Source organism: Mastigoproctus giganteus, chromosome 8 (assembly GCF_048544385.1).
Source record: "Mastigoproctus giganteus isolate SK-2022 chromosome 8, ASM4854438v1, whole genome shotgun sequence".
Lineage (NCBI taxonomy): Eukaryota > Metazoa > Arthropoda > Arachnida > Uropygi > Thelyphonidae > Mastigoproctus > Mastigoproctus giganteus.
In genome coordinates this window covers 40,206,027-40,220,852 of record NC_143582.1, presented here as the reverse complement: position 1 = coordinate 40,220,852, position 14,826 = coordinate 40,206,027, and the positions used below count along the sequence as shown (strand labels likewise).

The window sequence follows — 14,826 nt, the reverse complement described above, 5'->3', positions numbered from 1 at the left end:
TAAAGAGCTGTGCTAACTTTGTCCACATAAACATCAGGCATGTTGGACACAGAGATGGTTACAATTAATTTGTTCTCATTATTTACTGAAAAATTATCTCATATTAATGAAGAATAAATGAAACTAAAGTGAATTACCTTGCTAAGCATGACTTGGTAACAATATCATATATATCTTGATTAGGATACTTGTTAAGCTTTCGTGAAATTCTTAATAACTGCCGTGTTGATAAAGATGAAGATAAAGATTTGAGCTAGAATAGTTAATGCATAATTTTTTTTCTATAATAATTTGCTTAAGTTCAAATTTAATATTTATTCAATATTCTGTGTATATAAGAAAAATATGAAAGTTTAACATAAAATTGTTAATTATATTATACAATATCTCTATACAAGATAAATACAGGCAACCCCCATATAACACGGTACTTCTACATCATTGTTTCGCTCTAACACGACTGATAAATTGCGGCAACCCTTTTACAACATGGTACTTCTACAACGTGGTTTCGTTCTAACATAATTTTTGAGCTTTTGTGTGGAGAAGAACCTGCTATTATGTTGGATGTCATTTTTAAACATTTCCATTCTTTTTTGTGAGTCCCGCTGTTGACTCACTATGTCACATTATGCAAAAAAATTATTAGGAAATCCCCGTATTTTATTCTGTTGGGAAACCCCTGTTTTAGGCTCTGTGCTATTGAACTTGTGCTTGTTTGAGACCATAAAAAATTGTGACTTGGAAGCATGCAGTTCGTGACTTTTAAGGTTTTTGTAAGATTCCTTTGGTTTTTATTTGATCAATTATAAATTTTTCCAGGTATGTATTACTAGAGCTTTGTTCTTAAGAAAGATTAATTTTTTTGTTGTGAATTAAATTCCAGCCCTAAATTATGCCTAAGGAAAGATAAAAGGCACCACTCAAAAGAAACTATTTCTCGAGAATCAAAGATACAAATTTTGGATAGTCTTAAAAGAGAGGAAAGGTATCATACATTGCAAAGAGTTTAAATTTAAATGAAGCAGCAATCTGGACAATAAAGAAAAATGAATAGAAAATTATAACTGCTGTTGCTGCAGAATCTCCAATTTCTGCAAATATGAGAGCTCATCGTCAAGAGCCAATAATTGAGAAAATGGAAAAAGCACTCAGTATTTGGATTGACGATAGCAGTAAAAAACGGATCCCATTTTCATTTTTGGACTGTATCGGAATCATAGCTTTATCGCTCAAAGAAGTAAAACAGTCATCATAAATGCATGTTGGAAAAACATATGGCCAGAGTCAATTAATTCAGGAAATATGATCGAACCGGCTGAAAATGGAATCGGCATGATAGTAGAACTAGTTAAATCGGCAGGAGGGGAAGATATCGATGATATGACTACCGAAGACTTTCCAGAATTACTGGTAGAAAAAGAGGGTGGCGAAGCGGATTAGGTGGGAATGGTATCAGAGGTAAATCAAATCAATTCAGAGGATAATAGCGCAGATGAAAATTCTGAAGTTCCAAATTTTACACTAAAAAGCATAAATAGCCGAACAATTAGAATTTTATTTTTTGAATGAAAATCCTTCAACTGGAAAATCCTTCAAATGTTCAAAAGGGAGCTTCAAAAATGCTTAGCTCCATACCCTGCAATATTTGAAGATTCAATGTGCAAGGCATAATATGATATGGGTTTAAATTAACTATATAATATGTGTAGATACACCATAGTTTATCCATAAATTAAACTAAGTATGTAGTGTGAAGGTATAATTTTTTAATTGTATCTCATTGTGGTTACCTTCACAATGAGGTACCAGGTATTGCACTACTTCGAATAAGTAAAGGTTCTGTAGTAGAGAAGACTACTGTTATTTATTCTCAGTGGATACCACCACCAGTGGATGGTTACAGGTTTCAAAGCTGTTGGCCTATCATTTATTTTAATTGTATCTCACAATATGAGATACAATTAAAAAACAATGCCTTCACACTACGTATGTAGTTTAATTTACAGGTAAACTATGGTGTATCTACACCGATATTATATACCGTGCAATTTACAAAGCTCGATTAAGCAAAAGCAAACAATCCCAGATTATTGATTTTTTAAAGAGAGCAGAAGATACATGAAATCTAAATGTTGCAGAAAAAAGTTCAGAATGTGAAGATATTCTGCATCAGAAAAAACTTTCTTGTTTGATTGTGCTTAGCAGCAAGGGAGAGGACGCCTGAAGTAGCCAAGTGGTCAGGAGCGTGACTGCAGTAGTACATGCTCTTTGAGTGGACCAGGGTTCAAGCCCGTGACTACTAAATACAATTAACGTTTGTATTGACTGATTTATTGTAAACTCCACTGACCTGGTGGTCATGTAGGAGTTTAAACAAGAAAATCTTTTTATTTAATTAAATGAACGTACATTATCTGTCATATATGTATCACAATTTGTTAGTTTTATTCAATTATTACAATTTTTAATAAAAATTAAGTTTCCAACAGTCATATAAAAATGGTGTATTCTGGTTAGCTTTAGGAATGTAACCCCCCCCCCCTTTTTGGTACCTGGTTCTTAGTCCTGTATAACAGGGTTTCGAACTACATGAGATTTTATAGGAACCTAACAACCATATTATACAAGAGTTACCTGTACTAACAATTTTTTTATTTATTAAGTTTTTATGGTAACCTGAAACAAAAAAAGGTTACTGAAACCTATTTCCCAAAAATTGTAATTTTTGGGAGGTATGAAAGAATGAAGGTTCTCCAAAGAACAGAAGTAAAATGGATAAATGAAGAATGGATGTTGATTAGCATTAATTAGCCAATGCCCATATTCAGATGGGCGTTGGAAGCAGCAAGTGAATTACAGATGCTAATTAACAACGGTGATTGTAAAACAGCTATAAAAAGTGTGCAGTACTCCTGTTATACAGCTGTTCAGTGGGTTCAATAGTGCTTCCTGTTATACTGGACAGCTGTAAAACAGTAAGCAATAGTAAAGTTATGAGAGATGTGGATGTACTGTGCAATAGGAGAGATTTGTATACAGTCACTCCCTGATTAATGCAAGGGTTGCATTCTGTGAAACTCTACGTAAGTTGGATTTTCCCCACATGCTTGTGCAGCACTCACAACTGTGCTCGCTGAATCGATTGATTCAAAAAAGAAATGTTTGACAAACATGCGATTTGTATTTATTAAATTTTTTATCTCATGCATGCACAGAAAAAATCACAAAAGCGTGCAATTTAAAAAATTTCAAAATTATAAAATTACAAAAAAGAGAGAAGACAGGCATAACATCAGTAAGTTTTACCTCTCGAGCATTGTTGCCAGAATCGACGTCATCAGCTGATAAGTATGCTGCTGCAGAGGTTGAGGGCTGTGGAGATTTAGAAGGGGTTGGCCGCTCAATCTCACGAAAGAACATATTAATGGATGACTGGATGGTGGCTTTTTTCTTTTCATTGTAGATTTATTTGTAGCAAGCAAGCATATCATTCACCCCTCTGTTAACTTTTAAGAATCGTTCGCTGTCAGGAGCCATCCTCTCAAACCTCGCCATTGCCGATGCAATTTCACAAAATGCCACTGCCATCTCACTGGTGATGAAGCACCTTGGCTCCTCATTTAGTTCATCTCAAGTTTTGTCAGCATTTTCTTCTTTCACTATCGCTGCCTGCAAGTCAATAAGTTCTTAGTTAGATAATTCCTTCTCTTCTTCCTCTATTAACTCCTCCATGTCATTAACCTCCAAGTGAAGTAGCTCTGCAACCTTTACAATCTTATTTGTAACCTCTTCATATGATTCGTCTTTTTCAAATCCTTCGAAGCCTTTTACGTGCTGTGGGCATATTTTCTTCCAGGCGCTGTTTAAACAACTTTTAGTAATTTCAGCGAGGCCTTATTAATGTTTAAGATGGCATGGTAAATAGTGTAAGATTTCCAAAAATATCTTAACATAATTTTTCTCATCGTCTACTGCAGACAATGCCTGAACAAATGTTGTGTGCAAATAGTATGCTTTCATATTTGAAATAACACACTGATCCATAGGTTGGATGAGTGAAGCCGTAACTTGAAATGAATTACAAGAAAAAAAAAACGAAACATGTTACTGGGTTCGCATTATGATATTTTAACGATACCTCCATTTATTCCTACGAGATGCAAAATACGTTTTCTTTTTTTTTTTTTTCAGTTTGCACCAGCCAGCAAAAACTTACGTAAAGTCGCATTTGCGTAAGTCGAGTATTACGTAAGTTGTGGAGTTCCTGTATTGAAAATCAGTCAGTCTGATATGCCTTTGGTGAGAGATTAATTTTACATGCAGCACAAGTAAATAACATCCCAACACTGTTGAATATAAAGAGTGTGATATGTAATTGTCATGGAATAGGTCAAATTACAGGAGCATTTCATTCTAACAAGTGAGACTGAACTGAGAACAATGAGTAACCAAGTAAGTTTCCTGAACTTTTTAAAAGGCCACTGAAGAAAACAACTGCAACAACGAGTAGCTGCACAATTATGATTTATTTTAATAATAAATATTCTCACACATGGAATGACCTACCTTGATGTATATCACGTCTGTAAATATTCAATGTATGTGGCGCCCGAAAACAAGTCCATCTCTGCTTGTAACTCTGTGCCGAGAATGGTACTTACTAATGCCAGTCAGTGTGTTTGTGAAGTAAATATGGGTTATGTTGATATTGTTATTTGATTGTCCATTTTGCAACCAGGAAGCAGTAAAAACTTTTCTTAACAGCTGCCAAAAGTGTCTTTCTCATCTTCTTTTTTTCTTATGATTTTTGACAACTGATTAATATAACAAAATAGTCAAAATAACAGGAAAAATAAAGAAAAACATAAGAAATAAAAATAATTAAATTAAATTAAATAAGTTAATGCATAGTATCAATTTAGTTCATAGTAAATCACCGAAGTAGGTGAAATGGCATCGTTTTTGTTATATCCCATATTGTGAATGCCTCCCTTCACAATGAGTGTTGCCATTGATATTGCACTACCTCGAATAAGCAATGTTTCGCCAGTGGAGAAGACTAATTTTACTCATTCTCAGCAGATGCCACCATCACCCAGACTGCCCCATTTGTAAATGTGTATGGAATAATAAACACTGTTATCCATATCTCTGTCCCTATTAGACAGGAAAGGTAGAGGAAAGTGATATTAGGGGAGGAAGAAGAAGAAATGCCATCAAAAAAGGAAAGGGGCAGTTACTTCTCAAACTCACACTCACTGAAGTATTCACTCATAGATCCCTCGAATAGACAATAATTCCCCAGTATGGAAGACTGTTATTACCTATTCTTGGTAATGAAGGATACGATCAGGCTCCCCCAGATGGCACCGTTTCAAGGCTTTTTGGCCTCTCATCAGGGCAGGTGGCTTACCCTGGTGTTAAAATATGTAACAACCCAGTTATGAAGTATGTCACAATATGAGAGACAACAGATGGTGTGTGACAGTAAAGACTAAGGTTTTAGGGCTGAAAGCCTCAGCTACAGAAAATTCACTAGGCAAACAAGTTAGTGCATAGCATTATTTTAGTTCATAGTGGAATATTCCTTACCATGGAATATTGTTCCCACATCTGGGGCAATGGCCCCAAAATCTCTCTCAGGCTTCTAGATTCCATTCAGAGAGCAGTTAGGTTAATTAATGACTCCTCTCCACTTGCTGTCTCATAGACGTACTGTTTCTGCTGCATGCCTTTTCTACAGATACTTCCATGGGCACTGTTCTTCTGAATTGGCTTCTATAATTCCCGCTCTCTCTCTCTCTTTCAAAACAGTCCGAACACATGCCGCCACCAGCCAACATCCATTTACTGTCCAACTTCAAACTCACAGAACCAACTTTTCATCTTCCTTGTTTATTCATTCAACTGCTGTTTTCTGGAACAACCTACCTTCATACGTATTTCCTGAAAATTACAGTCTACAGAAGTTCAAGTTTAATGTTAACAAATATCTTCTTTCGTCTTCTCAACCTCCAACCCAAGCACAGTACTAAGTACTATAGGTTTTAATACTTCTTGTGTTGGGATTTTCATAAAAAAAAAAAAAAAAAAAAAAAAAGTAAATCACTGAAGTAGGTGAAATGTCATTGTTTTCTTCACAATGAGTTGCCTTGATATTCCACTACAGTGAATAAGCAACGCTTTGCCAAAGGAGAAGACTAATTTTATTTATTCTCAGCGGATACCACCACCCACCCAGACAGCATCATTTCAAGGCTTTTTAATTGTCATCGGTGCACAACGCATTGTGAAGGCATTCACATAAAATATAACAAAAACAATGACATTTCGCTTACTTCGGTGATTTACTAAAAACTAAAATGATGCTATGTACTAACTTGTTTATCAAGTGAATTTCATGTAGTCTGAGGGGTTCAGCCCTAAAACCTTAGTCTTTACTGTCGCACACCATCTGGCATCTCTCATATTGTGAGGTTATACTTCATAATTGAGTCACACATTGTAACAGCAGGGTACCTACCCACCCACTAATGAGAGCCCAAAAAGCCTTGAAATGGTGCCTTCTGGAGGAACCTGATGATATGCTTCGTTACCAAGAATATGTAACGACAGTCTTCGCTACCTAGGAAGTGTTGCCTATTCGAGGGATTTATGAGTGAATACTTGAGTGAGTGAGTTTCAGAAGTAACTGCCCCTTTCCTTTTTTCATCAACATTTCTTCTTCCTTTCTGACTTTCATTTTCCTCCACTTCCTTGTTTTTCTATGTATAAGAAAGACAGAGATGTAGATAAGAGTGTTTATTATCCCATACACATTTACAAATGGTGCTGTGTGAGTGGTGGTATCTGCCAAGAATAAGTAACATTAGTATTCTCCTCTTGCAAAGCATTGCTCATTCGAGGAAGTGTAATATCAAGCTAACTCGTAAAGGTATTCACAATATGAGATATAACAAAAACTATGCCATTTCACCTAATTTGATGATTTACTACAAACTAAAATGATGCCTTGCACTAACTTGTTTGCTTAGTGAATTTTACGTAGTCTTCACTGTTGGGCTTTTAGGCCTTTAGGTCGTAAAACCTTCTTAGTAATTAAATTAAACTAAACTAAACTAAAAAAAAAAAGACAAAATAAAATACTAAAAAATAAAAAAACAAAATAAAAATTACTGCTTCCTGATTCCTAACACTACAAATAACACTGTCACACCGACATTCCTAACACTGTCACTTACTGATTGTAGAACAATCAAAAATAAATAAAATCATAATTAAATAGTATGAACCAGAGCTGTAATGCTAAATTCAGTAAACCCCCGCTATTCGCGGTATCTGTATTCGCGGTTTCGCGATCGCCGATTTAACATAAAATGAAACCAAAAAAATGTGAATTTTAAAGCGCCGTGAATATTTTCCGCCATAAAAAACATGGGCGTGGCTAAAATTATCTTTCCCGGTCAAAACAGCGCTCAGTGGGTGGGGGGAGAGGGGTGACAAAATCATGAGCGTGGATGTTTCTCGCTAATCCTTGTTCAATATGTGTTATGCGCTTGTTATGGAAGGTTTTCGTCGTTTGCTTTTAATTTATATGCTTATAAATTGAATAAATTTAACAATTTATAAATTGATATGCTTACAAAAGTGATATATCTACCGTTTTGCAGTGTAAAACAGACTTTTTTTCGAGTGTGTTAACGGAAGAAAGTGACCTTAGCATTAGCATTAGTAGAGGCATTTGATGCAAGAAAGCAAGCTTATGCAACATCGGCCAAAAAAAATTAAAGTAAAATAAATAAATAAAAAATAACCACTTATACTTCACCCCTCTGTTTGTTCGAAATACCTGTCCAGCTGAGCCTTAAACTTATTTAGGCTATCAACTTCCACGACAAGGGATGGAAGTCTGTTCCACCTACCAAACACCCGCTGGCTAAAGGCAAATTTCCGCACATCTATCCTACATCTGTCTTTCCTCAATTTGAATTTATGCCCTCTCAGGTGGTTAATCTGAGCAAGAGGAAGAATCCCCTCAGCATTGAGCATGCTCAAACCATTCAAGGCTTTGTACACCTCTATCAGATCACCTCGCTGGTGCCTAGTCTCCAGACACTGTAATTCGCAAAACTTAAGCTTTTCTTCGTAAGAGCACCCCTTTGTTCCATTCACTAATCTTGTTGCCCTTCTCTGTACTCGTTCCAGCAGCTCTACATCCTTCTTGAAATGAGGCCTCCAGGCCTGTATACAGTACTCTAGGTGTGGCCTGACCATTGCCTTATACAAGGGAATAATCACCTCCTTATCCCTGCTAGAAAAATTCCTATATTTCATTGACAATACAATATGAGCTACTCTTGCAGCCCATCTGCACTGCTCAGAGAACTTCATATCTGCCTGCACAACCACCCCCAGGTCCCTTTCATTCTCTACCACTGTCAATGTAGTACCACAGAGTTGATACGTTGCTCTGGGGTTGCTGTTTCCCATATGCAGTACTTTACATTTGTCAATGTTAAACTTCATTTGCCACCTCTCAGCCCATCTGCTCAACCTTTCCAGATCCTGTTGCAGCAGCATAGTGTCAGTAGTGTCCTTGACAACACTGCCCTGCCAACCTTTGTATCATCTGCAAACTTGGACATTAAGCTTGATATACCATCATCAATATCATTTATAAATACAGAAAACAATAATGGACCCAATATTGAACCCTGAGGGACTCCACTAATAACATTAGTCCACGATGAGCAGTGTCCATTGATTACCACTCTCTGTCTTCTCCCCCTCAACCACCCCTTTATCCATAGCAGCAATTTGCCTCCAATGCCACACTGCTCCAATTTGTGCAGCAGTCTTCCAAGTGCGGCAGTATCAAAAGCCTGTCTAAGATCCAAGTATATAATATCCAAGTTATTTCCTGCATCCAGTTCTTTTGTGACTGCACCATAGTATCCAATCAAATTGGTCAGGCAAGATTTCCCCTTAACAAAACCATGCTGTGTCCGAGCTATAACTGAAGTCTTGTCTAGATGATCCTGCAGTGCTTCTTTAACCAATGCCTCCATTAATTTTCCGGGAACAGAAGTTAAACTCACAGGTCTATAATTACTTGTGTCAGCCTTTGATCCTCCTTTGTGAATTGGGGTCACATTTGCACATTTCCAGTCCAAGGGTACCTCCCCTGAGTCCAAGGAAGCTCTCATAATTATGGCTAAGGGTTTGCTTATTTCCTTTGCTGCCTCCTTTAACATAACTGGATAGATCCCATCCACCCCAGGTGCCTTTCTTGTGTTTATCTTCAACAATTTCTCCTCCACTTTACTCTCAGTTATTACAAGATTCTCTAGCTTACTGCCAGAGTTGAATACACCTCTGGCATTCCCCTCACTGAATAACTCCTCATGTGTGAATGTCGATGCAAAATATTCATTTAGTTTGTTAGCTACCTGAGCAGGATCATCAACAGTTCACCCATCAATATCAAGTGGACCAATCTGATTCATCCCCTTCCTTCTAGAGTTTATATAAGTAAAGAACTCTTTGCTGTTTTTCTTCGCATCCCTTGCCAAGGATTTCTTGTAATCTGCCTTCGCCTGCCTAACCTCCTTTGTAACTTGGTTACAGATCAACTTGTATCTATCATAGGCCCTGTGTCACGTGTTAATTTGTATGTATCCCATGCATTTTTCTTCTCTGCCATATGCCTCATTAGTTCATCTGACATCCATTTAGGCCTAAACCTTGAACAATATTTCTTAGTTGGTATGTAAAGCCTAGTAGCTTCCAAGATAAGTTCTTTGAATGCTTCCCATTTTGAATTTGCTGTTGGTAACATCATCAGTTGATCCCACTGTATAGAATTTAAATACTGTCTCAGTCCATCGTCGTCGCCTTTACGAAAGCAATACCCCTTCCCTTTACCCCTAATGGTAGTTACCTCTTTGAGTAAATCCCACTTCAGAACACTGTGATCACTGCCACCTAGTGGTTCATTTATCTGCAGATTCTTAATGCACGAAGAATCACTACTGATAATCAAATCAAGAGTATTACTCCCTCTAGTTGCCTCCCAAGCATGCTGATATAGAAAACAATCATCCAATAAATCCACAAAAGCCTTGCTGGTGTGTGAGTGACCAGCCCCCCAATTAGAGTCAATATCTGGGAAATTAAAATCCCCCATTATAAGACTCTCTGATTTACTGGCCCACTCTATTTCTCTGTACAGTTTCTTATTATCCTCATCAGAGTCATTAGGCCTATAGCACACTCCTACTCTCAATTTTGATCTCCCAATGCTTATGTCATACCAAACTGACTCGACACTGCACTGTCCAGCGATGTCGACTGGCTTCACTTCCTTGGATTTTATGTGTTTCTTAACTAATAGCATAACCCCTCCTCCCTTTCTATCCTGTCTATCCTTTCTGTAGACATTGTACTCCCCAAATTTCAGTTCTGCATTCCTTATATCTGTGTGACACCACGTCTCTTAAATCCCAACAATATCTGCCTTTGATGTTTTGAGCAATATCTCAAATTCATCAAATTTATTTACTAAATTCCTAGCATTGGTGTACACGCAAGTATACATGCACCTGTTTCTATTCTTAGCTACCCTAACACAACCCATATGTTTCATAACTTATACCGCAATGACTCCCAGCAGTCTCTGAAATATCCTGCATCTTATTTTCTAGGCTGCTGCTCATTCCAATAGAAGCAGTGCAAGAATCACTTTCTCCTCTGCCAGTGGCTACTGTTAATCTATTAGTCCTTGTATCCCCCCAATCTAGCAGTTTTCCGACCCACCTAACACTGCCTCGATAGCATCAGCAAACATTCTTGCACCCTTTCTATTTAAGTGTATCCCATCCCTGTAGAAGCAGTCTCTCCTGTTAACAAGTACAGACCAAGCTGAAAAAAATTCTACCCCTTGAGCCCTGCAAAATCTTTCCAGGGCCGAATTGTGGACTTTATTGTGGACAAGTTCTTTCTAACTTGTACAAAAATATGACTATGAATAACAAGAGAAATGTGAAAATATCAAAGAAGTTGATGACAATCGCGAATAAAATTGAGTTATTAGATAAAATTTCTAATGGTGAAAGTGTCTCCTCAGTGGCAAAACATTACAAAATCAATGAGTCAACGGTACGATCAATCAAGAAATCGGAAGAAAAATTCCGCCGTAGTGTCCATGAAAACGCTCTAATTGCTTCAAAAATCCGCTCTGTAAATCGTGATGTTAAATTAGAAAAAATGGAAAAGGCTTTAAATATGTGGATAGAAGACCGAACTCAAAATAAAATTCCGTTAAATTCACTCATCACTCGTGAAAACGCAAAACTCCTTATCAACGCTTTAGCGAAACTGGTTATAGCACTGGCGGGATAGGTTTTTTAGCAAAGACGCTGGTTTGAAAGATTTGTTTGAAATTTCTAATAAATATTACATTTAATATTAAATTGTTTCTTACTTTCATTTCGATGCCATATGCTTGCATTTCACTACGTACTATATACTTCATAATATGACTATGTACATAGTCATATTATGAAGGTACATATGATACATACATAGACAAAATTTTAGACTAGTTTTTCTTATATATTTCATACTTTGGAATGGAACCCCTTTATTACTATGGGAGCCATAACTCAGTATTCGCGTTTTCGGTATTCGCAGCATTTCTCAGGAACGTAACCCCCGCGAATAGCGGGGTTTACTGTACTTTCTATGTTGATATCAATATTTGGTAATCAATATATTGTATTTTATTCGAGTCTCGAGTAAGCGTAAAATCTAGAAAATTTTATGACTTTGTATCCGTATCCTCCCTTTCCAAAGTAAATATGAGTCTAGAATGAATATTAAAATAATAAGAGAAGTTTACGTAGAACCCTTTCACATGATACTCTCCAGAAATTAAAATTAAAAAATCAAAAACCCTATATTAGAGTAACAAATAATTGAAAATCAATTTAACACAATTAAAAATAAGAAAATTAATTAAAAGAATTTAACAATAAAATGCAAAACGATTTTCCTTCCTGAAGCTGACAACGCTTTTCGACCGCATGTCGTGATCACAGGAATGAAAATTACCGAATAGGAGTGAGCATTAAACTTAAATAGGGATTATTTTTCTTCGCACATGCACGTAAAAGCCCACGAATCGGAGATCAGATATGGCCGGCGAACATAAACAGAATTCTCATGTAATTTAATTTCTACAGTTTCTGCAATTAATACTCGAATATAATTATGTTGGACACTAAGTATTTTGGCCTCATTAAATAAAAAAGTATGTTTTTCATTAACAGCATGAAAGGCTAATTCTGACACTGCTGAACGAGAAGCATGAACTGCGGCCGCATGTTGATTAACACGAATATTCAGAGGAAAATGCATCAAACCCAGGTAAGATGAGTCGCAATCACTGCAAGAAATGTTGTATACCAGGTCATTAATTTGTGTTGCAAACGAGGAAAGGACTGAATGATTGTTTAGTATAGTGTGTAATTTCTATATTGTCCTGGCCACAATTTTAAATTCGGTATCTTTAAAGAATCTGTTAAGCTGTTTGTGCAACTATTCAACATATGGGACAGAAATAACGTATTTTTTGACATTACTATTGTTGGTTGGTGTAGTATTTTGTATCCTATCCTTAGCTTATACCCTAATTCAGTTTATTGTAGCAAGGGGATAACCCCTGTTTAAGAATATATTGGTTAATATTTGTATTTCTTAGCCGAAAGCAGATTCCGTCATTGAATATTTATAGGCATTTAGAAATTGATTAAAGATAATTGATCTTTTGTGGGTGAATGGGTGATAGCTGTTATAATGTAGAAGCATACTGGTAGGTTTCGATAGATGTTAAATTATATTTTATTCGAGTCTTGAGTAAGTGTGAAATCTAGAAATTTAATTACTTTGTATCTGTATCCTCCCTTTCCAATGTAAATTTGAGTCTAGAATGAATATTAAATGAATGTAAAATGACTTGGATAGTACTACTATCAGTAATAACTGGACCTATCAGTAATAACTGGAACATCATCTAAATACCTCCCATAGTATGTGATACGGGGTTGAAAAGGCATCAAATGTATATGCTCAATCGTTGAGAGATTAAGACGCTCAGGCTCAACAATCCCATTGGCAAACCAAAAATTTGTTTGTACACTTTGTCTCGAAAGGTGATATAGTTCACCTCAACTAATAGTTTAATTAAGTGAAAAATTTCCTTAATAGGAAACTTATAATTAATCGGTATCGAGTTACAGGAATACCTCGCATAGCACGGTTTTGGACAGCGCAGGTTTCGCTATAGTGCAGTTTACAAATTGAAAAAAAAAAAAAAAAAATTAACTGCGTTACGCACCAATACATTTGATATGTATGTATGTATTATAATGTCAGCACACAGGCCAATGCGTTATGGATTCAAGGCCACGCTGACACAACTCCCATTATATATGGACTCTACTAGCTTTGATAGATTAGTAAATACTCTAGATTCCGAGCGGTGAGGTCATTGATTGTGCGCAAACTGTACAAATATTTTTCGCTGTGTATTTTTATTAAAGATTATTTTTTAAAAACTTTACACCTTTATACGCAATTATGAGTGGAAAGAAGAAATGTAATGGTGCCGAGTGTTCTTCTAGATCCAAACATCGAACGAGGTATGAAAGTAAGGCGAGGTCGTTGATTGTGCATAAGCTGTACAAATATTTTTCGCTGTGTATTTTTATTAAAGATTATTTTTTAAAAATGTTACACCTTTATAAGCAATTATGAGTGGAAAGAAGAAATGCAATGGCGCCGAGTGTTCTTCTAGATCCAATCATCGAATGAGGTATGAAAGGCAGGCATTACAAAATTTCGATGTTATAAAGAGATGTATGCAGATAAAAAGAAGAAAAAAAACTGTGCAAACTAAGCTGATCAGTTATTTTTCAAAATAAAAATACAGTACACACTTCACTTATATTCTTTTTGTATGTACATACTGCAATAAAAATCATTTGTACTGTATTTACTAGTATTTTTCATTTTTACCATTTTAGTTTCTCTTTTTTGCAAGAATTTCGTGTGCATCAATTTATAGTAAACAAACACCAATATATTTTTGCAACTCGACCCATATAATCAAGTTATCAGAACGCATTACATTAAAATATATACTAATAATACCTCGATCAGTGCAGTTTCACAAAGGGTGGTTTTTTTTGGCACGAATTAACCGCAAAATGCGAGGTATTCCTGTATTATTTAACATATCCCAAATAATATCTAATGTGTATTCAACGTTTACATTCGTATATAATGAGGTAACATCTAGTGAGAATAAATTGTCATTGTCGCCAAGTCTATAGCCCTTAAGGTTATTAAATAATGTATCGTAGTTCTTAATCCCAAATTGTATCACCTGTCTAAAGGGTTTTATAATGCTATATACATATGTGGCCAAGGATTAAAATGCTGAGTTTCTGTAGGCAGAATAGGAAATCCAGTCTTCTGTAATTTTACCTGACCTAAAAGTGCAGGAATATTGTGTGTTCTGGTCTTCAATTCATTTTAACTGAGCCATAGTAATGTAGTCGTTTTTTTCAATATGTGGTTAACTTTTCATTGTATTGATTGACTAAGTTGGTAAATAATGCCGGGTCTACTTCAAGATAAGTGGCGGTATCTGAAACAACTGAATCTAACTTATTAATATAATCAGGTTTATCGAATATTAAAACTGTATTCTCCTTTAATGCCCGCTGTATAATGATGTCTTTATTTTCCCTAAGTTCATGT

The 14,826-nt window shown here is 36.0% G+C and overlaps 1 protein-coding gene across 1 annotated transcript in view; it reads right to left on the bottom strand.

The window, feature by feature from the left end:
* Positions 1-14,826, bottom strand: part of c12.2 (von Willebrand factor A domain-containing protein c12.2) — a 574,487-nt gene that overhangs the window by 305,432 nt on the left and 254,229 nt on the right. Inside the window, exon 18 of the mRNA XM_090380213.1 lies at positions 138-253. Coding sequence (XP_090236339.1) covers positions 138-253 — 116 coding nt within the window. The remainder of the gene's footprint in view (positions 1-137; positions 254-14,826) is intronic.